The sequence below is a fragment of the Calonectris borealis genome, chromosome 1 (genome assembly GCF_964195595.1).
Source record: "Calonectris borealis chromosome 1, bCalBor7.hap1.2, whole genome shotgun sequence".
NCBI lineage: Eukaryota > Metazoa > Chordata > Aves > Procellariiformes > Procellariidae > Calonectris > Calonectris borealis.
This window is the reverse complement of record NC_134312.1, coordinates 13,927,168-13,952,096: the sequence shown is the minus strand read 5'-3', so window position 1 is coordinate 13,952,096 and position 24,929 is coordinate 13,927,168. Positions and strand designations below refer to the sequence as shown.

The following is a 24,929-nucleotide window of genomic DNA, read 5'->3' as shown; positions in this document are numbered from 1 at the left end:
GGAATATGAATTGTCGTTATTAACTTATTTATACATTTAGACAACCTGTTGGTAAGTGAAAATATTTTGTTTGACCTGCGTGTCATTCCAACACAATATATTAGGACTCAGTTGTAGCTTACGGGCACAGTACACAGGAGCAGACCAAAGCTGCTGTCACAGAATCGAAGTAGCTCAGTTTTCAATGCAGTTTGATCCCTGTGTTCTCCCTCATTGACTTTAAATAGTTGAACATAAAAGGAGTAGTTCCTGAGCCCCATTGTGGCAAAGAAGAAATTACCTTATGGTGTTTCCTTCTACTCAAATGTACTTGTACTGTACACCTGCAAAATACTCCTGCATCTGTCTTCACTCTTCTGTGCAATTTCTTAAGTTATAATAGATTTTGCAATAGAACTTTTTTAATGTAATTCATTTTATCAGTTTTTGAAGAAGACTGATGTAAATTCAGCTTTTTTTCTTTGAAAGATTTTCTGTACACTCATTCCCTTTGGGGGTGTTCAAACACTCTGGCATTCAAATTAGTTTTTAGACTACCAGTCCCCATAGAGGCATACTTGTAGTCTGCCCATACAAATATACATACATGCTGTAAATCAACAACACATCTCTCTATTTCCTCTTTGCTGTTCATCTTAGCCAGAGCTTGTTCCTCGTGATTTGTTTTTTTGGGGGGATTGCAACACTACCAGCCCAGTTCTCTTTTTTGACTGTTTTCTTTCCTTCACTGGAAGGATGTCACCTGAGGCTTCCAGGTATAAGCTTTGCTCCTTTTGTTGGAGGACCAAAACACAAGAAACAATTTATTGGGGGAGAAACCTTAAATCAGCACTGATAAAGAATTGAGTACAAGATCCTACGGAGGATCCTCCATGAGGCTGACTGCTAGGACACTGATCTCTCTCCCCATGACCACCACCTTCTGAAACCTGAACCACCATGCAAGGTCTTAGGCTGCCCCTGAAAGGTTTCAGAGAAAAAAAAGAAATACCAATCAGCTGCCTCTCTTCTGTATCAACCACATTCAGAGGCAACTGTGATAGCTGCTTTGGCTAAGTGAGGCTGCCGCAGGACTCCCTTGCCATAGTTTATAGCTCTAAGTGACACAGCTATTTCATGAAAGCCTGTCCCCTTCTGTTAATACTCCCCTTATATAAAGAGTTATTTATTCTAACAAACTGCCCTGAGTCTCAAGGAAGCCTGGCCAGTACATCCTCCAGCTGGAGTTACAAACACAAATTTAAGTGCTGAAGTTGATTCTTTGCTATATCTGGGACAGAGGATTTGGCTGTTCCACCTATTCCCCAGCTGCAATCTTTACTCCTTTATAGCCTGAGACTCAGAAATGTCATCATAGGTACTAATTACATTGCAAGAACCTGCCTCCTTGTTCCAAATCAATAGCACAAGGACTTAATTAAGTTCAGTTTGGTTGTGATGGCATGCAGATTGCTGTAGCCCATTTACCTCCTATAGGTGCAGAATTGTTCCATGCATGCACTGGGGATGTATTGACGTATTTCTTCACTAGAGCTATTTTTTTATATTTGGCAGTATTTACCTACCCACCGCCAAGAAGGTCCCTATTATAAATCTAACAAGCTTGTTGGTTCAGCTTCACTTTTGTAGTCACTCCTTCATCTTTCTCAGGGCAACATTACTAAAAATACACCCAGAAGATCTAAGATCTTTCCTATTTTTTCCTTCCCTCCTTTGTTATCTGTCTCTATTGTTGCCTGAAATTAAATTGCAACATAGTTTTGGATATAGGTTAAGATCACCATGGCTATTCAATTTAGTTTTCTACTGTACCCCATTGACTTAGTCTAGATCCCCTATCACTTTTCAGGATTTTTTTTCACAGGGGCCTGTTCAGATTTGAGGAGCTTCACTTACAGTTGTTTACAGTGTGAATGTGTGCGTGAGCAATCACTCAAAGGAAGAAGAAAGTTTCTCACTAGCAACTACACTTTGATGTGTGGTGTCTCTGAGGATATTTATAACCCACCTCCTCTTTTCTTTTGCCTCAGTTCCATGTTAAAATTTTGTTTTCTGAAGTTGGGAGGAACTGTGGGTGTAGGGTGCCATCTGACCTCTTATACTCCACTAGTACAAAGACCAGGGTGAATGAGGCATAAATGCATCCCTGCAGGAGGTGGTAAGACTAAGAAGAATCAGGTTCAAAAGTTTAGATGTGTGCACTGTAGAAAAAACCTGCATATGTACGACCTGTCTTTCAGGACTTCTGGTTACCAGTCAGCAACCCTCCTTTAAATCTGAACACCTTGCAATTGTCCCTGATGATAATTCACCATACATTTTAGTCTAACACAAGATAGGTTTCCATACTTTTTTACCATTTACTATATTTTAGTAATATTTATTACATTACTAATATATTTAGCTCTGTTTTGATTTTTCTGTAGTTTGCAAGAAGAAAAAAGGCTTCTGGAAAATGAATACGAAAGAATTCCAAAACAAAGGGTAAGTATGAAACATGAGAAAATCCATGTTTTATGTTCTGTCAACTAACATATAAAAACATCAATGAAAATGGTTTGACAGTGTGTAGCTCTAGAGTTTATTTAAAATCTGGAATACATAGAAAAATCAAGAGGTAGATTTTTAGGAAAGGTTATATTATACCATTCAGGTTTGATAACTCTAGGGCAAGCAATGAATAACTGATTCAGAAAAGATCTGGGTATTCTTGAGTTTACTCAAGAAAATTTTTTATTGCAAATGGATACTGCATGTAAAGATAGCTACAGTTTTTTGGTTCTAGGATGTGAGTATGGAAAATACATTTGCAGTCATAAATCCTGAAGAATATACGTGGTTTTGTTGGAAATAAAATTCTGCTGGTTATTGATAGAAAAAAACACACAGCTGGTAAAACTTATATTTCATACCTTGTTGTAAAAAAATGTTATCATCATTCAATGTTAATGATGCTGTAATATCACAAGCTTGCAAAATGTAAAAGGGAAAATAAAATTAATCTGCTCTTTTACTTCATTTTTAAAGGAAACAGGTAAGAAAATTAAAAAGTTGAAAGAAAATTGTGATGACCTCTGCAAAGAAGTAATCCAAAGGAAAGCAGAAATTAATGCAATAAAGGAAGATGTTTCATCCAAGCAAAAGCTGATGTTAATAGATAAGAAGGAAATGGAAAATCTTCTGGAGAAGCAGGCTAATTTAAAAGTAACACAAGATTAATTGTGTATATCTGTGTGTGTGTGTGCGCGTGTAAGTGTATATGGGTACATGCTTTGTCCAAGGAAGCGGTGAATCTTCTGGATGTTGTTTGTCATTCCAAATTCATTAGATGGCATCACACTATATATTACATCATTTTTCAATAGGCGTGAATCATGCTGCTGTGCCATATCCATTATTACTCCTTTAGTAAATAATAATTGTCATGGTTTTGATTAAAAAATGGTTTCTATAATGACATGTTTGCTATGTTGTGTTATTGTAGGCTGCTCTAAAATACACTGAGGTCCAAGTCAATACAGATTTATGCTGAGAATTAAAAAACATACCCAGGTCTTTGCCACTTTCCTGTCCATAGTATAGATAACATAATCAGATGTATTAATAATATTCAAGCATAACTTTTCTCTTGCAGACATAATGAAATGGTAAATATCAATGTTTAGTTTCAAAAGTAGCAGCTACAATTCCCTAGGACAAGCTCAAGTAATTAAAAAATATGTTTCCCGCCCATTTTCACAGCAGTTCTAGGTGAATATTACTTGTATGAAATCTCACCAGATTTTGAGGCTATTAATCTAACCTTTCTGTTTTGTCACTAGGATGAGCTAGTTAAGATCCTTGGAGTTCCAGCACAACTTGGAAAAGAAACTGAGAAGATGAATTGGAAAAAAATGTATGCTTTTAATAAATAATTTTTTATATATATATATATATATATGTATAACTTATTTTCATCCATTTGTTACAGAGACAGTTGAGTATAGGTGTTGATTAAAATTAGGATCAACATTTTAAAAAGCATCTATACTCCATTTAAAATCCATGCACTATACTGAAAAATATCGTATATGCAGTGAAACATTTTAAATTTAAATAAAACAAAGAAAAATTTAGAACAAAGCTTGGTCAAAGATTGCTTAACCATCTTACTGTGCTGTGTTACTATATATGAGATCTGCTTAGTAGGTTTTTAATGGAAAATAATGTTACTGTGTAATCTAGTGATTAGGCTTTTTTACAGTTTCTAGTCCTCAGTGACTGTATATTAGCTTCTCTCTATTGGCCTCAGTGAAACTAGTAGCTTTCACAGCTAACAGTCCGGCCTGGGCTAAATAATCATTCTCCCTTGATACTTCTGTACCAGTTTTTTAGTGCTTTGCTGAAAGCTCCTGATGTGAATTCTGGTCTCTAATATTTCAACTGGGAAAATGTAAGCCAGTAGCCAGCCTTTTCTTTCTCTGTTTTACATAGTGGGTTTTTTCTCCCCTGAAGCATGATGTGCTGCTTTCTGTATGTGTAAAATCTAATTAGCAGTGCGCAGTTTCAGCCAGGTCACTCACAGATCCAAGTGCCTTCCAGATGAACGATGGGGTTTGTACCCTATTCAGGCACAGGGTTAACTGAAGTTTTTGTGTCTCCTGCTTGCAGTCCCTATTTGAGATCTAGAAATTGTTTGACTACATTAAATTTCTCAGTGTTAAAACTTGTATAAAAAACTTGTCTTCTACATTTTCCTCACTGCTCTGCTTAATGCAACTCTGCTATCATAAATATAAGAAGTTTTTCTTATAGTGTTAGAGAGAAGCAATTTTAAAAAGCTAGTACATTATGTTGATTGTTATTAATGAAGCATTTAAATGAGTCTTTCTATTTGTGTTGCATCACAGAATGAACTAACTAGAGTTTCCAGCCTCGGGAATAATATTTAGAAGTGTCACACCCATGTACCTGGCAATTTTGACAGAACTCAGTTTACTAGAAGTCTTTTTAATACTGTCAGGGTGCTAAGCTCCCTGTTAGTCCCACGGCCATCTTCAGTTTTATCGTTGAACTGTATTGGCATTTGAAGATTTGTAGTCTGCTTTCAGACATATAATGTAGCTAGTTGTGGTGTTGAAATGATTTTGTGTGTCCATGAAAACTGGCAACTTACATTTTGCCATTTAAATATGTGTGTGGAAATGTGAACCCCTACTGTTTTGTTAAAATATATCCACAGCAATGCAGAGAAGAAGAAAGAAGCCCTTAATGCCCAAATAGAAGAGTTGAATGGTACCCTGAAAGCCATTGAAAAAAGGACCGCGGAGATTTTGCAAGAAAGAGAAGATGTAATGAAGGAATTGGATGGGAAACAAATTTTGCTAGAAAGCAAAGAACGAGAATGCACTGCTTTGACCAAATTACTAGAAATCAGCAGAGAGAAGGAATCAGCAGTCCTATCAGACAGGTTAGAGTAGTAGGCATAAGTGAACAATTGTCTGTTCTCAAACATATATTTATTTTTTCTGCTGTATTGCTTATGTTTTCAAGTTTTATGCTGCAACAAGTGCGGACGATCAGGCTTGTTTCTGACTTCAGAAATGTTTATATAAACTACTGGAATCTAGGATCTGGCTTGAAGAAGAACACCAAAAAGCATAAGCATTTGATAATATCCTGGGAGGGTGAAACTGGATTTTGCTATGGAAGGGAAATCTTTTGGAGAATTTCTCTCTCCAGTGAAAATACATTTTTTTCTGTGTAACCCACAGAAAGTAAATTGAGCAAGAAAATAATATGTCAGTGTTTTCATTTTCAAATGAGGATCATAGATTTCTGCACCCACATACTCCTGAATTTCAGTGGGGACTGGTTACTCATCTCTTTAATATTCCCTTGAATTAGGAGTTTATGTATACTTGGTAAAGCAAAATAAACTGTTAGGTTTATTGCAAGTTTCAAATGATTCCTTCTTTGCAGAGGAAGATGTATAGTTGTAATCATGGCCATACGCTCAGCTACAATGCTTTTGCCTTTAAAGTTTTGTATTAAAGCATAGTGGCACTTTAAATTGAAATGTTTGAGTGAAGCGAACATGTAAATATTCCCTCATACTAAAAAATGTGTTTTCTTCTTCTTACAAGTAATAGTTTCTCTGGAATTTTTAGCATATTTAGAACAGACTGTGAGACCTTATTGACATCGCTAGGAATATTATCATTGATTAAAGTTATAAAAATGCTACCTTTTTAGGTAATTTGTGTCAGTAGTTTATGAGTTTATCTTGTTGCTCAGCCATAATGATGCAGTACTCAAAATCCAGTAAAATTGTCATTTCTGTTTGCATACATGTCTTGGTCAAGTTACCTGTTTCTAAAATGCTGTGTCTATCTATATAGAGAAGCTCTGGAAGAGAATTTAAATAAATGTGTCTTGGAGAAGAAAAAACAACATGATATTCTCATTCACAAGCAAACACAGAAAGACAGAGAACTGAGAAATTTAAAAAAGATGGACTTACAACTGAATATGATTTATGATTCCTTGGAACAACATAAGTCACAGCATAACAGACTCAAATTAGAGGTCTGTATGAATACATTGATCATAAGGATTCTAAATTTTCTTGAAAGAAATCTGTCTTTGAAATCTTTTGACTAGTCCTAAAAGGGGGAAGGGGAGAAAAGTGTCAATAACACTACAACTAACAAAGAAACCTCTAGGTGCTCTGGCTGTAATAAAAATACTGCATCAAGATATATTTGGGCTATTCTTAAGAAATGGATTTTAAGGTGGGAGCATCCTATCAAGGAGAACTGGGAGGTTATATTGACACTGTGGCATCATGTCTTCCTTTAAAGCTCTGTGGGGTTGTGGTCATTTTATGAGTGAAATAGTATAATGACTTGCCCATTGGCATTGAAGAAATTTGTAGCAGACAAATAGAGCCAAGTACTGCCTGACTCCCTGATGATGAAAATATACATATTTTTAAAATTTGAAGGTTTTTTGAACATTACTGTAAACAATTTATAATGTATCTAACATTCCAGGGGACAGGAAATTAGCACTGTATAAAGTTTGGTATTAAATGATATGACATAATTCCCTATGTTCTCTTTCTTTCCACTCAAATTTCACCTTCCTCATTTCCTCCTTGCATTAGTATTTGACCCATTCCTCTTTCCATACTGATTTACTTTTTTCTGTTTTGTATTTGACCCATTCCTCTTTCCATACTGATTTACTTTTTTCTGTTTTATTTGTACCTTCTACTATGCGGATTTTAAAGGGCAGTTTCATTCTGCTTGTCTATTCAAAACATTTCCTTTCTTTTCTCCTTCCAAATATTTCTTAACAATTTACTTTGTCTATAACTTTTTCTTATTCTCTTCATCTCATCACTCATTCTTCCATTCTTTCTTTCTTAAGCTTTTCTCCTATAGTAGCTCCTTGCTTAGTCTAAATTGTAAGTCAGACTTATAAAATTAATCTTGCTTAGTCAGGTGAATTTTTTTTTCACAGGAGAATATCCATTATCTGAATTAAAAGCATAAGGACTTGATGTTTCCTACATAGATACACAGTGTCATTGACATTTTTCTTGGTCCTTCTAAGCAATTCAGGGCAGAAAAATGCCTTATTTACATTACTGTGAAGTTTTAAAAAATAACTACATTATATCAAAACCCACACATACTTCGCTTTACTATTTAAAGAACTCCAAACATGACTCAATAATATTTAATATTAATAAGTAATAGAAATTTTTTTCTGTCTCCCCTGAAATTCCTCCTGAATTCACATGTGTATTAAATACCTAGTAATATAAGCCCACTTAGGAGGAGGGGGGAAAGCTCAATAACTACACAAAAAAGTTTTAGATTGAATTTCCTGAAATATTTATTAAAGGACTGACTCATATTCCAGACTTGGATCTTAAAGCTGACTTTCTGTTCGGTATCAGCTAAGAGAATCTGGGAAACAGTATTTTTTTCCTGTGTTCCTATTGAGGAAATATTCCTGATGGGAGAATCACAATAGTTCAAAAACATAAAATGCTAAAATAAAATGCCATAACTCACCGACAGCTGTGGTTAGAGTTCACTGTCTTGGGTGAGATCCAAACCCAGCCCAGCCCAACCCAACCCCCTTACACTGTGTGAAAGAGCAAGAGACCTGTGATGAGACCCTTAAAGGTTAAGTTGCACTGCGAAGGATTCCCTCAGTGCGAAAGCTAGGTTATCCTATAGGCTTGTATGTGTCTTGCAAGTAGGAGAATCATCACGAGGAGTGGGGGAAAGGGAATGCCAGCAGAGAGAGAAGTGAAATTCTATGCAGTATTTTACTCCAGAAGTTGCAGAATGCTACCCTAACACAAACAGGCCATGGCAATATAGTTGTTTTAGCCCATCCTCCCATGCTCTGTATTTTCTCTGATTCCTATCTTGACTCTTTTAGAAGAGCAAATGTGAAATCACCATTCCTCTGCAGCATGGTCAGTTCAAATGCAGTACTGGAGTACAAAAGACTAGAGTGGCAAGCTTGATTCTGCTTGGCTTTTGCTGTCTTGAGACTATTTTTATTTGGAGGACTTAGCAGCACACCTAAGAAAAGTTAAAATATTTTAAGTAGCTAAAGTTCCTTTAACTACTTAAAAAGCCGGATTTATATTTATCCAATGTGATTCCAAGTGAAAAAAATCACAGGAATTAATTGCTGGTATAAAAATGTGATTGCGGAAGCAGCAGTACATCAATGTGCTTCCCCAAATTTCTCTTACTTTAAATCATGTGCTAAGTGCAGAATGACTGGTTTGTAGAATAGGGAAATTACAGGAACACTTCCTTCAAATGTGTTTTTCTTCTTAGTAAGTTGTGAAAGGTCAGCTATTGCTAAATGCCAACATTCTGTGTGAAAGAGAACTGGCCGCTCCGACTATCGCCAGCCCAGAGCAGAACTGCTGTTCCTCTCCATGCATGCCTTCTCTTCGGTCAGGCCGCTGCAGACAGCCAAAAGTGCCTAAGTTTAGTCATGTCTTATGTGAACAAAAGTCCTTAATGGATTAAAGATGTTTATATGAGCTTTCTACTTTTAGAGTCAAGAACTTGATGGCATCTTTAGAATCCCATCTTGAAAATGTGGAAATGCCTACTTACAGCCTTTTACACAGCAGAAGTGGTAACTAATGTATGCTCCACAGAAAGGCCGTGTTTTGTCCTTCTGTAAGAGTGAAAGCAACTTGCTTAAAACAGGTTTTATTGACCTTTTAGCAAATCTAAATCAAACCAAATCTGTCTCAGAGATGGCAGCTGAAACCAAAGTAACTCCAAAGGTTGACCTTTACTGTGCCTCTTGTTTCCCTTTCCCTTAACGCAAGTAAACAACATCTAATTTTATAATATTATCACAGAAGTGCAAACCATAAGTGCAAAACATCTCATTATCTATATTGAGGTATAATGTTTTGAACTCTAACATCTGGCTTAGATCTGAGAAAGATACCATGGGGTTGCGTGTACCTTTGAATAGCTTCCAGATGTGTCGTTCAGTGTCATTTTTTTCCCACCTGTATGAATTACAGATTTACAATTACAGACACGCAACATATGCCTGCATAGTTAGCCTGCTGTATTTATTTCTTGCTTACTTATAACCACAAAGAATTTTTAAGTGAAGTTAGTCACTTTGAGGACAATACAATCTTTTGCCTTATGAGTTATATCATGCAAGTAGTTGTACTGGGAATTTTCAGATAGATTTTATTCAGAAAGTAGTTTCTAATGTGTCTTCCTTCACACACTAATTTTAAAATCTGACTGAATAAACAAATTTTTCCATAATATAAAAAAAAAAATACATAACTTTATGTTGTTAGATTTGACTTTCTAGAGCCTAAGGAGGAAAAATCTTCCTTCAATAACTAAAAGCAAAAACTATGATATCAAATCTACACAGATGTGAAATATTCACCCTGTTAAAATCAGTGGTAAATCTATTTTTTCCTTCAGTAGGGTCAGAATTTCACTCAGAAAATCCTCTGTGAATTTAGAAGGTGACACCTTTGCATAGTCACTCTTTGTGATTTTTTTTTTTAAAAGACGGTTTAGTTGCTGAAAAACATAAGCCTTATAAATTCAGTACTTAACCTGGGCTTTGTGAAGTTTGTAGTGTTTGTAGTTAAATTCTTAAAAGAAAAATTTGAGAAACTTGAATATGTTGCTGAGGAACTCTACTCAACGAAGAACTCTTGGACTAGCTATTGTAACAAGACAGAAAATTCACTTCTTAATGTGTGTAACTACTTCAAATAAATTATCTGCAGTGTACATTTTTTACATCTTTTGTTTGCATCACTCAGTGTGCTTGGTTTACTTTTGTAGGCAAAAGTCATCCCTAAAAGTAATGCAGTATTATTAGAAAGACGACGAGAACTGCAGAAGGAAATTGAAATGACCAGGAGAAGTTTAGCTGAACAGGTGCTGAGTTCTGCTTTCTCATACTTTTTCACTATAACAGTTAGTTTTCAATCATGAGAATAAAGGGACTGTTTGAAGACAAAATGATAGAGGTTTCTAGTTGCAGCTTTCCGGTGGGAAAACATGCGTTAGTATTTGTTCAATTTTAAAGACCACTTGTTTGTCATTTTTAAAAAACAGTTTTCGGTGTTACTGGTCACATATTGGAAGGCAGTAAGCAAATCTAATTTCTAGGTTAAGTCTTTCTGAATATCATTAACTACATTACAGCTAGAAATATGATGGGTATAAATTTCTTTTGGATATGGCACAGTGTCTTGTTGAAACAAGGACAATTCAGCATTTGTACACTATAATTTTTCATCTTCATGGTTTTGTCATTTGTGGATGTTTGTCTATACTCAGCACAGCCATATATAGTGTGGAAACGCAGATGTCTCAATTATAAGAGTATTAGTACTTGCCACTATATAAATGACTTTATAAGAAACAATATATTTCAGACATACCTTCTTCTTGGGATCATACCTCCTTATCTTCTTACCCTTATATCCATTTTCTTTTTATGGTGTCTTTGAATTTGTTAGCATTATCAGGTGGGATTTGGCTTGTGTTTGAATACATATACGTTTGGTATCTACATGTCACTATTTGTGTATGGGATGTATATCTAATGTGCCACGATAGTCAATTAACAGTCTAGTCCTGTAGTCGGTGGAGCCTAGGAAGCCATCCGTTCACCTCCTTCTAAAGAGGTTGGCTTACACTGGGTAGAGCACATAGCTCTTTAGAGTTCACTGACTGTATTGACGGAATCTCCAACAACTCTAGGCATCTAGATACTTTGCTCTGTTTTAAATGTCTAAATTTGGTCTCTTAATGTGAAAGCTCAGTGTCTTCCATTGTGTAGTATGGACACGTCAAGACCTGAGAGTAAACTTATTTAAAGATTATATGGCCATAAGGAACCATTCTGCCCAGTGGGCAGCAGCTGAAAGACATGCTAGATTGAAGAACATAAATGCTTGTACATGATTAAATATTTTACATGTTATTATAGGGATCGTGCATGGTGTTTCAGCTGGTATTTTAAAGCAATATTTTATTTTTTATTAAATCCATTTAGTCTGTATATATGTGTACTCTGCAGATAAACCCAAAGTATTTCCAGCTTTGGGCTTGCCAACACTGATGCATCGATGCATAAGGAATTTAATTTAATTTTCTTTAGGAAATGATGTCAGATATGGATGCCCACATGTTAGAAGAATGTATTGCTGAAGAAGGCCGGCTTTTCAAAGAGCAGGAAAAATGCAGAGATGAGTTATCCAGACTTGCACATCTGACTTGGGTCAAAGTTGAAGAGAGGGAACAGAAATCTAGGGATGTTCAGAAAGCCCAGGTAAAAAATTATCTCATATAATTGGAAGACTCTTCTGAAGTCAAAGCTGGTATATGGAGAAATTAAATTACTAGTGAGAAGAGCCTTATGGACTCTCATTTCCCACTTTACTTTGAAGTACCACAGCTATCACAGCACAGGAAGCTCACAATACTGTGTTGTTTTATTGGCAATTTATGGTGCAGTGCAATAGTATATTAAAATATGATGCCACAATTGAAACAAGGTATTTGAAAGGACATTTTCTTTCAAGCCTATTGAACAAAGAGGCAGAAAACAGATAGCCTCAACCGGGATTCTTGGAAGTACAACTATGTGTTTTATTTTACAAATATATGGACGTTAAAAGGTAAACAGAACTGCTACTCGTTCCAAGGAGAGGCAGCAATTTTTATTTTCCTGACACATTTCCAGGTGTAAATTGTTATAATAATGTGAAGAAAGATGGAAAGAAAACTTTTCCTATGCCACAGAAACTAGGAATATTCATTGGCTTTGCTGCCTGCAGTTTGCTGGCATTATAATATCATGTATGTGCTGTGATGTTGCACAGTTTATACTAACTACCGGGTTTGTATATGGGAACAAACTATTTATGCTTCCACAATGTATGTCTGTATTCAAATAAATTATATAAGCTACCTTTCTAGCACTTTGGGAATCTTTGACTGTCTATAAAAATAGAGTAAGCAAACATGTTAGGCTTTGCACCTTCAATAAATATCAGTCCATAAACAGATCAAAAAAATAAACAGTACAAAGTAATGAACACACACACATGCCCAGAGTTGCAACCCAACATCCACCAGCTTTTTTAATACCAATATCCTCCTCCTGATACCAGTGGGAGGTGAGAAAAGGCCTGTCCATTGAAGGTTAATGACACAGGCTGTTAAAGACTGAACACAACTGAAATCAGAAGGTCCAGAGCCATAACAAAATGTAAATGTACTGTTCTACTCAAGCATCAGTGATTGCTTAAAAGCCAGAAAAGAGTAAAAAAGAAATTTTATTTGAAAAGATAAGATTTCAGTGGTGCATATGCCAAATCATTATATAGTGATGGAACCGAGAGGCTGATTAATAGAAACAGTAGAACTCCAGCTACAAGGGACCAAGCATTTTAAGATACAGCATCAAGTTACCTACATTAATAACAGTTGTTGTAAGCTTAACATACATAGAAAGACTGTGTTCTTTAATGTTGTTACAGTAAAAGCATTTCATTATAATTAGAATAAGTTCTTAGAATAATCTTGGCTCGCTGTCTTTTCCTCGTCTAAGACGAATAACTGTTCTGAGTCATTTCTTTGAAGATATTTCTTTGATGTATCTAATGTGCTCACTGAATTCTATTTAAATTTCAGATACAACTCCAAAATATTATTAAAGAAATAAAAAGAAAAGATCTTGAAATAAGAGAGTGCAAAAAGAGGAAAAGAAAAATCCAAACCCAGTAAGAAAATAATAATAACAATACATTAGCTAAAATATGTCTTTTAAAGCAATTTTTATCCAAGTAATGGATGCATAAAATTATAATAACTATTTCTTTCACACTTGTCATTTCTTCAGACTCCAAGGATTTTCTAAAATGTACGATGTTATCCAAAATGAAAGGAATAAATGTATAAATTTGGTGCACGCTGCTCAGCAGAAAACAAATGAAATTAAAAGCCAGGTAAAATTGCTAGGAAATGAAATAGAAAATTTAAGGAATACTGTTATAACCCAGGAAAGGTGAGTTTGAAGTAAGCTGTAGATCACGATTATAGAAATGTAAGATTAGAAAGAATCTTAAGAGATAATCCAGTCCAACTTCAGCTATGCCTATATCATCCTTGATGGTTATTATCCTGATTTTTAAAACCTGATTCAAAGACATTTAGCAACACCCTTACATAATCTGTTCCAATTTCTTGTCACCCTAACACTTCACAATTAGCTTGAGCATCATTGCATGGCACAAAGCATTTTTGAAGTTTGTCTGGCTACTCTCTCACTTTCCTGTCCTTTGGAGGGATAAATTGTCATTGCATTTCCTTTGTATCAAGTTCTTGAGCCTCTAGTATCTGCGTTGTCATGCTATTTCATTCAGTATGAACAACACTGTTGTACTCACACTTGCTTATCCTTAGACAAAAAGAGGTCCAATACAGATGTGATTCCACAATAGACTGGTGCATGGTGCTATTAAATGAGTCATTAGCTAGTAATGTGGCTGTCTAATTATTAGATTAGAACAAACTGGGTTTCTTGGTTCAAACTCAAATTGAAGTTTATTGGATAATGTTTGTTTCAGATCAAACAAAACATGGTTTCAATTTCCAGGCAATCCCAGTCAAAACGAAAGGTTACAGTTACAACAAAGAGGAGGAGGCAGACAGTGGGTGCATGTGACTCTACTTTTTCCAGACTGTTATTTAGTGGGGATATCTTTTTGCCATCTTTTTGTCATCCTTGTGATGACATTCTGCAATATAAACAGAACAACAATGTCTACGAAATCGGTAGTTGGGAAAGTAGGAAGCTAGTGAATAGTTAAACGTGTATGCAAAACAGAACAGCCAAAACTGAGTATTCTAAAAATAATTTGATCTTCCCAAAACTCTTTTTTTCGGTGCCAAAAAATTGCACGACCAGGCCAAAGAATGCATTCAGGATGCATTCACTCAAAGTATATTGTGAATCTCCAAGTAGCTTGATTTCAAAGTCATGCTGGAGGTAGCTAGAAAAGAAGTGGAACTTCAGTGATTTAAGTGATTTTGTCAAGATGCACAAGATGACATTTTGTACTAAAATTTTTAGGTCTTCCCTATTAATTACGGGTGAAAAGAGGGGAAAAAAAGGCTAAGATGGTTATATATTGTCTAGATAGCAGAAATATCTAATTACTGTAGATGACCCTACTCCAGTAAAGATCCAACAGGCATTTTGATCTCTGCAAACCTAGATTTAAAGCTAGTAAGAGGTGCTGAATTATCAGTAATTCTCTTGCCTATGGAACATATTTTTAATCCCAGTAATAGACTTTAGTATCAGAGTATCACTGACTTAACTGCAGCCTACACACTTTGGGGGACAGACAGAGTATTAGTCCAAATAAGAGAAAGGTTTTTCAGTGAATGTTTAATATCACATTGCATTTCTGCAATACTGTCATGCTTTCAGTCTGAAACTTGCTTTACAGAATTTTAATTTAATTTGGTGGATTTCAATTCAATTCCTGTGGAACTGTAAAGTGTTACACACACGGGGGAAATGAACCATAAAGCAGCTCACTGCTTTGTACAGAGTAATTCAGCAATGCAATGATGGAGCCCACGAGGGGAGGCAGGATAGTTCATCATCTGCAGTTCTGTATTTTAACAGGAGACTGTGCTTCTCCTTTCGCTACCTCTTTTGTATGTTGATGTGAATATCTCCCCAGTGTAGATAAAGTGATACTTGATCAGAAGTGATACTTACCACAATCAAATGCAGTAACTCTAAGTTCCATGTCATGAGCAAATGAATGATCCATGTGGCAACAAGACTCTGAATTTTAAGTGGGGGACCATCATCTAGTGGCCAGCAAGGTCACTGGAAAGAATGAGTTCTGTTCTTCATTTTTATGGGTCTATAATGTAATCTTGTCACTAACTTTTCATTGTGATTTTTTTTCTCATCTGTCAAACGGGGAAACTGATAATTTTCTTTCTTGTGTGACTGTTATGATACATCACTTTATAAACAATAAACTTGGAGACCTTTGAAACACAACCACAAAATTATTTAATTTGTGGCAGGATTTCTACACATTGACTTTGCATCACAGATTATGCTTCTGCTCTTGAACTTTATTTCTTACATCCCCTTGGGCTACCCAGTGGAGAAGAAAAGAGCTGTAGTGCAGTGCTCCATTTATAGCATTGTTTTGGGCCATAATTCAGTTCTCTTCAAGCTGGAAAGAGCTTGCAGAGAGAAGCTGTTCTCAGAGAGTCTTTCTATTTCTTGTAATGCTTCTGTGAAGCAGAGTGACATAGAAGATCCTTTGTGTATTTGAGGAATTAGTTTAAGCTCTGGTTTTAGTTGCTGAAATTGCTTTCAAATTGAAAGGACTAAAAACTTTCCTACTTTTCTGTTATGTTAAAGGAAATTGCAGAAACAACATCTGAAGAATACAAATAATATAGCAATTACAGACAGTCTCAAAAGTGATTATTGCAAAATTGTACAAATCATGCATGAGATGAAAGAAAAGAAAAAGCAACGGTGTCTGGATCTTGAGAGGCTTACCAGTATGGTCACCCACATTGAAAAGGAAATGGTGCAGCTGCGCAAAAAATATGAAAGGGCTATTCAGCAACAAAATGAGAGGTATACATGTAAATTTGATGTAATATAGTGTTTAATTTTTACATTCATAAATCAACAATATTTTTCAACTTATGACTACTCCAAATTAGGAATACTAAAAGACTGCCTCACTACAACATTTCGCTAAACAGTCTGCTTCACTGCAATGTCAGGGCTGCTTTGCATTACACAGATGTTTTTTCTCCATTGGTGAAGATGTTCATTCTTCAGAAAAAATACGGTGGATTGGCTACTGAATGCCTTGAGAGCTTGTAGCCTCCTGCTCTGTTTGTGCTTTGTGCTCAGATAAGGAATAAAAATGCAGAAGATGTGAAGCGCTCTGATCTTGTTGATCCATTTTAAAATGAATGCTGTAGAAGGCCAGAAGAGCTTTTAAAATTATATGAGGGACTAGATGAACCTTTGCAATTGTTTTTTCTCTGATTTTCACATTGTAATTATTTTGTTACCTATTTAAAATGGTGTCATGATATTAAAATAATATTTGTGAAACCTTTGTACATTTTCCCAGATTATTACTATTTTTCAAGGTTGCTCGTTGCTCATTATGGAAAACACATGGAATATCAATCAAATTTTTTTAAATTTTACCTTTTCATTTTGGGCTTATTGCAGTGGTCTTCTGCTCAGAAATCGAGAAGAAGAACTATGCATTTTATATGAAAAAATAAACATGCAAGAGATGATGTGTAGAAATGGAGATATTGAGATGCAAGTTATGGATGAAAAAATCAGATTTCTGAAGCTGAAGGTAGCTGAGAAAAAGAGACAGATTAAATTGTGGTTCAAAGCGCTCCCAGTGAAGAATGCTCTGGATGCACATCTGGTGGTACTTCAGATACAGGTTGGTGGGAAAGCAAGCTTTTTTTTTTTATTATTCTGTATTTTAAAACGTAAAGTAATTTCATAAAAAAAGAAAAAATGTCTGCATTTACAAGGTTTATTAAAACAGAAAGGTCAGTAATACACCTGTCTAGCAAAGCACTGAGGCACGTTTGTAACTTCAGATATGCGAGTTTCTACATTTTTGTGTAACTGGCTGACACACTTTGTTATGCACATGCCAAATGCTTCCTGGGTATGGAATCTCAGCTAACCCTCCCCATAGCCTGAAATGTCAGTATGACTAAGCTGGAGAATGGGAGTCATGGGGAAAAAATGGGAATGTAGATAAAATTTGTTAAAACTGTATTGATGGGGGTAGGTGGAGGGGTGGGAGATATACTTAGCTCTTCAAATTTCTAAAATAATAACTCAATTCACACTTGACCCTGAGCCTACTCTGGAAACTCGGCTGCCTACAATGATATAATCCACATAGCTTTTCTTCTACACAAAAACAGTGTAAGTTTTAATTCTAGTTACAACATGACATTAAACAACTAACAAACTGCAGTGTTCATCGTTGTTTGGGACATTCTTTCCTTGCTTTCTGAAATGGCTCATTTACTTTTGACCTTATCTCCAGATGGTAATTCTTTCCATACGTATTCTGTTAGTGTCTGCACAAAATCATAAATTAGGGTGTACCACTGCCATTTGTAACTGCATCGATGGGAGCTGTGACTCACTGTTAAATAGTGCTTGCACTTTTCTGTTACTTCTGGTCTTTTAAAGATATTGTGTGCTCTGGTGAAAGAATAAGATGTTGTACAATACCTTATGCAAATCGTACCCTGAAGAACTTTACAGATTTAAACGATAAACAGAGGGAGTATGAAAAAAAGATGATAGACTAAAAAAAAAAAAAAAAAGATCTTTTTTTCAGGTAAGATTTAGAACGAGACTGAGAGTCACTGAGGCAAATACAGTAACAAAATGCAGACGATTTTTGTGAACTGACAGAGACAATCATGAAACTTTGATTTTTCTGTTATCCATTCCTAAAACTTTCTCCTTTATGATGATTGTTCATGTGAAGCCGGAGGTCACCGTTAAAGGGAGGCTATTGTTACAGGTGCTTTAAATCTTTTTGCCATATTGACATAAAATTAAAAAGTAGGAAAATACAGTGGTGTGATATTGCACATAGAGTAGTCTTAATAAGTGTTCCCAAGTCAGAGATTTTCCAGTGAACAATGGCAAATAACCAGTTATCAGCCTTTAAAATGTAACTAGATACTGTAGTTACCAAATATTACGTAGTTCAAACTGGCTGTTAACCCAGTTAACACCGTCTCCTTATGCTCAACCACTCTAGCATTAATACTCTTACTCCCACTGCCAATAGCCATTATGTCTAGTGAGAAACAGTTTCAAATTGTTTGGCTTTATCTCCATGATTTAAATAAAAGCCATAAGCCGGAGTCTGAAGTCTGGCATTGGTTGCCAAATTCAGAATGCTAATTCCTGTACTGATTACAGATTTGGCCCCATGTTGAAATCCAACTCAGGATCTGTTCAGTTATGATGTGCAAAGGATCTTACGATAACCACCATTTGCACAAGACTTTGACCTGATGTGGTGAATATAGATCTAAATCACTTGTGTTGTCTATGAAACCGACCTCTGACACCAAGCTGAAACCTGAAGGGGTGGTAATGGGAGCTGCCTTTCGACTACCATTTGTCTATCTTTCAATTTAGATAATTATAAATGTTCAGAGAGAGGATCAGTGCACCACAGGACTATGAAACCCTGATTTCTATCAGAGGCCCTTAGACTTCCTATAATGGAGACTGTAAATCTCATTTCTGAGTTCTCCTCTTAGTTTTTATTTCTTCATTCTGTTGTGACCTTGTGTAGGAGCTAGCGTGCCTAACCTTAACTTCATGTTAGGAGGCCACAGAACAAATTATCCAGGAAAGTGAACAAGGTCTCTTTATTAATGGAAGGAGTTGGGTGTCTTTGCCTCCAGAGGGAGATGCTGATAACCCTACTTAGGGAGCACGATATTCCTCTTGGAGGATTTATTCTCAAGGCACCTACTTCTCCCCATCGATTGTATAGGAAATCTTGAATCATGTAAGAAGGATGCTTCAAAAGACTCCTACATTTGAAATACAGTTTAGACCATTTGAATTAGGCAGGCTGAATCCTGTACCTGCACCTCTTAAATTTTATTCTTCCATTTTTCTTACCCTTCCTGTCTCCTTAAGTCTTGGATATTTTTCAGACTTTGTCATCTTATTCTTATCTGTACTATTTTTCTCTTCTCCTGCATTTCCCAACCTTCCCATTACCCCAGAACTTTTTTCCTTTTTCTCCCTCCACAGGTGAATTAAACTTTCTAGTATTGAATGCTGAATGATTTTCCAACAACAGATATCTGTCATTGGTAATACTTGAAATATATAGAGAGAAATCTGAAAGGAAAACAAGATCCAGTCTCACAAAATAGAAAAAGTTTCAGTATTTGTTGTTTGTTTGCATTTGACCGTGATCTTTTGACTTTTTTAGAGATACTGTTTGAATGTAAGTCTCGCATATTCTCAACAGATGCTTTAATCATCACTAAATTAGCTGTTCTGAGATGGGATATCTATTTCTGTTAGAGATGCACCTCTTGGAATAGATGGATGAATGAGTACCTTGTCTTCAATAGCCTGCGGAAACTGACCCCGTATCTCGATGGCTGGGGTACCCATTGGGAAGGGGAAAAGCACAGGTCCGGGCTGTGTGCCAATTCAGGAAGAGCAAAAATTTCACCTGGGTCTCCTATACTCCTTTATCTGACACAAAAAATACCTGGTGAGATTCTAAGGTGGTTTTCCCCGGGCATAAAACTATGTGACTTTTAATTGGGACAGCACATCAAGGGACTGTTCCCGCTGACTGAAATGACCCATGAAAACTAATCTGCCTTCATGCATCAATGAGAAATAGTTAGCATTAATCATTAATTAGTTCAACATGTAGACCTACTGAGCTGTCAAGATGCTGTAGATGGGACTTGCATGCCTCAGAGTTCAACTAACATGACAGGGACCGACAGTTTCATTGAGGCATTTGGCATCAACATTTGTCCAGGTTTTAATATAATCCCATGAAAACCTCCAGACTACATCATCGCAGAAAAATGGGGCTTGTAGAGAGGTAAAGAGTTTACCTAGGCAATCCTGCACCTACTCCAGCATAGGACTGCCTGTCATTCATGAGAGGGCTAAGCTGTGCTTTCAAACTGCTGCTGGGAAACTCCAGTTTCCCCAGCAAGCCATCCCAGTGCTTCCTTAACAGTGGAAAGATTTTCTTAACTGTTAGCCCGGATATTTTTTGCTGCAGTGTAAGCCTATTGATTTGTATTCTGTCCACCAGGGACATGACGAACAGATCATTCTCCTCCTCCCTGCAACAACATTTCGTGTTACTGGAAGACAGTTAATCATGTTCCTCTCCCATCCTTCAGAACACAACCCTGTTCTTTCACTCAGCCCTTACAGATTTTTCTTAGATCATTCTTTTTTTGCATTTTTTTTATTCTTAGCAACTTGGTCTTTAATTTTCTTGAGGTGGCTGAGAGTGAAAGGACTCATTCAGGCATCTTGCAGGTTACATTCCTGCTTATGTGTCCAGGTACGATGGTAGCCTTTCTTGCAACATGACATATTGATTCATCTTCATGTAAATGTATGTAACAACTAGACCCTTTTTCAAAGAAAGGATATCTAATCAGTTGACCTTGATTCTGTATTTGTACAGGTAATTTTTCCTGCCTACATGGAGCACCTTGCATTTGTTATTTAATATTCTTTCTTTTGTTCAGACCTTTTTTCAGATCAAGGTAATTTTGAATTTGAATCTTCTCCTCCAAAAAGTATTTGCAGTCTCTCTGAGCTTAACGTCATTCTGCTGATGTAGTACTTACCTTATATTTTCATCAAGACTGTTTCCTTAGCTTGTTTATGAGAATGTCAAATGAAACAATATTGAAGCCGTATAAAAATCAGTATGCATGATACCCACTATTTGTCATCTGCACAAATGTTAAATTATCACAGTAGGAAATTGGGCTGGTTTGGCATTACCCAACAGACCTGCATTGGCTGTTATTCTACCCTTTTTCTTTTCTAGCTACCTACAAAGAAAGCTTAATGATTTGTTCCAGATTTATTCTTCAGAAAGTGAAGATAAGTTATCTATAGTTTCATAGCTCCTTTTCCCCCCATTTTAAAAAATAGGTATGATATTTGCCTTGTTCTAGTGCTCTACGTACCTCACCTACCTTCTCTGAAATTTCCAAAATAAGCAGCAGACCTCCACTCTTTCAGACCGGTCCCTTTATCTCAGCATGTGTTCCCTCTCGACTGTTCGTCCTTCAACAATTCCTCCTGAGTGTTCACAATCCAACGTAGAAAAGCCTCTCTTGTAGAGCCTCTTCCTATCCCCTGTATTGAATCCACTCCAAGAAAGAAGGGTCTTTTTTGGTTTTAAGACTTAAAAATCTCTTAGAACTCAGATAAACACTGCAAATTAGGAGAAAATAAAGATGCCTATAGTCACATCACTTCAGCAAACACGCAATCGCGTGGTTATTTCTAAATGTGCTTTGTTTTCCATACTTTTGGATTAGCCTGCATCTAATCACTCCCAATCCATGTTACATTTAAAAGTAAGTCAAGTATTTAACATGAAACTTTTTATGGATCTTTTTTCTGGCTTGGACAGTGTTTTTTTCTGCAAGTCCTTCTTCTCTAAAGTAACAATTCAATCCTGCAATATTTTACTTGGTGAGCTGTCCCTAATCTCATTAAGGTACCACTGCCTCCAACAAAGCATTTTCATCCGAGTTAGTGGTTGAGAAATTTGGCCCCCGATACGAAACACCTCTGGAAGCATAGCTGCATCCTGTTGTTTGTGCTGGTCCTGCTCTTACATTCTTCCGCTCTGTGTATTATTGGGCTTGAGTTTTGGTTGTTTATAATTAAAATAAATAAATCTTTCAGTACCCCTGAAACTAGTTACGCACTGAATGGAATTCATTTTAAACCGAATCATGATTTGACAAGGAAATTGTTCATTACAGTTATTTAAGGTTTTTACTTCGCCTGCTCTCAGACAAAGTGTGAAAGAGCGAGCTGCGTGATGCTTTTTTACCAGAAAAAGAACTGTTTAAGACAAGCGCTCTGGTAACGTTCCATTATCACCCGAGAAGATCTGCCAGTTTCCCCTTTCCAGTTGAACACGACTTGTTAGCTTCCAGCGACAAACCCCATCCCTGTAGCAACATCTAAACATTGACTTTATCTTTTTGCTGACTGTTCATAACTTTAAGAGCCAGTGACCACTTATTTCCATAATAATATCATCACCTGCGATTGATGGTTAGCATTTATAGCAACTTACTTGGGTTATGTTATGTCAGTGCTAATAGATCAAGGTTGGAGTGACAATGTGCTGATGGATGGCCAGGTGTGTGACAACGCACAAACGCCAGCACTGTCAGTGCTGCAAGTGCAAACATGAAGAAATGGTCCCAGTCACTCCTTCAGTGAGTATTTATGCGAAGCACGGGTGTCCATCTAGTGTATTCTGGGAAGCGCTATTCCACAGGAAGGTCTCACGTCGGAAAGGTCAGGGAACACCTGCCTCTATGGGTCCCCGGAGTACCACGTCGCTCAGTGTCACCACGGAGTCACTTCAGGACACATGCCTGGAACGTAGAAAACTTGGATGCCTATAGAGATGAGACCTTTAGTGCTAACCAGCAGGAAGAAGGACTTTCAGATTTAACTTGCAACCAAACTGTCAGGCACTTGCACCCTTCCTACATCCCTAAATGGATCCTGTGGGTCAAACAGAAGATTGTAGGGAATAAAGGAAGACCTCCCACCTCAAACATTTGGTGTATTCCTGGGGATAAAAAAAGTAGCCTGAGGACAAAGCAGCAGGTGCGACTCAATTTCTGGCAGAGAGCAGGCTTTGCTTCCATCCTGCAACTGTCACACCTGTGTCTCCTTAAAAATAAAATTTAAAATGGCTCCTAATCCTTTGTGTTAACCCTCTCCCCTGCAGGAAACCTTGTCTGTTAGCACTAAGTAAGTCTGCGGGATCAAACTCGGGGGGTGAGTTAGGCAGGGACGTGCTCCCGCTGTGAGTCCCAGAGGAGCTCCCGGCGCCCACCGCTGCTCCCAGCCGCCTCCGCCACTGGAGGTGCCAGCTCGGCCGGGCTGCAGAGACCCGGGCGGGGGGAAGGAAGCGGGCACCAGTGGGGTTCCCACCTTTCCCGGTGCTCCTCTCCCTCCTCAGGACAAAGCCGTAGCTGTGGCGGGTATCGGCTCGCTGCCCAGCCCCAGCGGCTGTGCTCCATCCCCCCGCCTGCTAACAGCGGCTCTGGAGGGTGGCCCCGAGCCCAGCCCGCTATGGCCCAAAGGATGTGATTTGGTACAAACCATCTGCGGCTTTTCATCCAGGCCACCAGCAGAGGCTGAAGAGGGTATCAGCCCCGGACAGCCTTTTTCTGACTTACCAAACCTGTGATGAAAATCATCTTCCAGTCCAGGGTTCTTGTCATAATACCTGCTGGGCTCAGAGAAAAGCCTCTTCCCTGTGGCAGCATTATGTATACACCATTGCACATGGAGAAGGAGTCAAGGGAACAAGCATTCAAGACAGTTAAACCATTAATAAGATGAAGCTGATTTGTATTTGTGCGTTATAGGGATGACCTTCTGTGGCACAATCTACTGTTTTTTTCAAATTACCATTTATTAGCAATAGGACAGAAGAATGATGGACGTCCACCTCTGGTTTCGTACGGGAATGTTTCCCAGTGTTTGACCAGTATCGCTTTGCTTAGTCCTACACTGCCCGAGCATCCCAAACGTCTCCCAGCGAGGCTGGAGTCTTGCTTCCAAGCCCAGGAGTTGGCAGTGCAGCCACCCCAGCCGCTTTAGTGTGGTTCTCCTGGTGTAAACCAAACACACTAAGACCTTCCATCCCTGGTCATATAGTAATAACGGGGCTTTTGGCTTCTTGTCTGAAAAAATAACCATTGTGGCTTTTTGTTTGCTAGTATTCCCAGTGCAAGGACAGGATTAAACAGATAGAGGAAATCTTTGCTGACCCCACAAACGAGAGTAGAAAGCAAGACTTGGGAGGGAAGGACCCATCTCCACCTGAGCTGCTAAAAAAGATTGAGCAGGTAACATCACTTATCACATCACAAGCTCTCCCACTGTGATTGACCTCTTTTAGAAAAAGCAAATGGTATCTTCTGTTTTCAAAATAAACTTTCTGTAAGAGAAATTAAAATAATTATGATTGGCTATGGGAACTCCAGCCCAGCACCTGCTTTCCAGGACAACTGGCTGTGGGACATTTTGACTTCCTCCTACAGAGGCTGGAGAGGTGGTGAAGAACATGGGCTCTGTGCCGTATACCTGCCTCCGCAGCATCCTCTGCCAGCTGGTCCATTCGCATCACTGGCACTTCAACGCAGTCCCTCCTGCTTCACTACGGGAAGGCACAGAAACGGCAGCAGAGGGAAATAAATGCAAAATAATAAACCGCTAACAAACGAACTTGTCATTCTTCTGCAACTGGCTATTACCTGTTCCACCACAATGCTCAGGCTGTGAGCTGGAGGCAGTCCCACCACCCTCTTCACAAAGTCCGCGTATGTTACATAGGATCAGACCACCATCCTTCTCAGGGTTTGGCTGTACTGCTTTGTTTCCTGTGCCAAACAGGGAGCCACAGAACAGGTCTCCATGGAAGAGGCAGCCAGGCCAGCCAAGCAGCTGGAGGCCTGACTGCAGCACCGCCAGCG

General features: G+C 37.6%; 1 protein-coding gene across 1 annotated transcript in view; it reads left to right on the top strand.

The window, feature by feature from the left end:
• CCDC146 (coiled-coil domain containing 146) overlaps positions 1-24,929 on the top strand; it is an 85,307-nt gene that overhangs the window by 56,264 nt on the left and 4,114 nt on the right. Inside the window, exons 5-16 of the mRNA XM_075144629.1 lie at positions 2,427-2,484; positions 3,028-3,204; positions 3,822-3,895; positions 5,222-5,449; positions 6,381-6,567; positions 10,365-10,460; positions 11,692-11,862; positions 13,230-13,318; positions 13,438-13,602; positions 15,997-16,221; positions 16,837-17,065; positions 24,174-24,302. Coding sequence (XP_075000730.1) covers positions 2,427-2,484; positions 3,028-3,204; positions 3,822-3,895; positions 5,222-5,449; positions 6,381-6,567; positions 10,365-10,460; positions 11,692-11,862; positions 13,230-13,318; positions 13,438-13,602; positions 15,997-16,221; positions 16,837-17,065; positions 24,174-24,302 — 1,828 coding nt within the window. The remainder of the gene's footprint in view (positions 1-2,426; positions 2,485-3,027; positions 3,205-3,821; positions 3,896-5,221; positions 5,450-6,380; positions 6,568-10,364; positions 10,461-11,691; positions 11,863-13,229; positions 13,319-13,437; positions 13,603-15,996; positions 16,222-16,836; positions 17,066-24,173; positions 24,303-24,929) is intronic.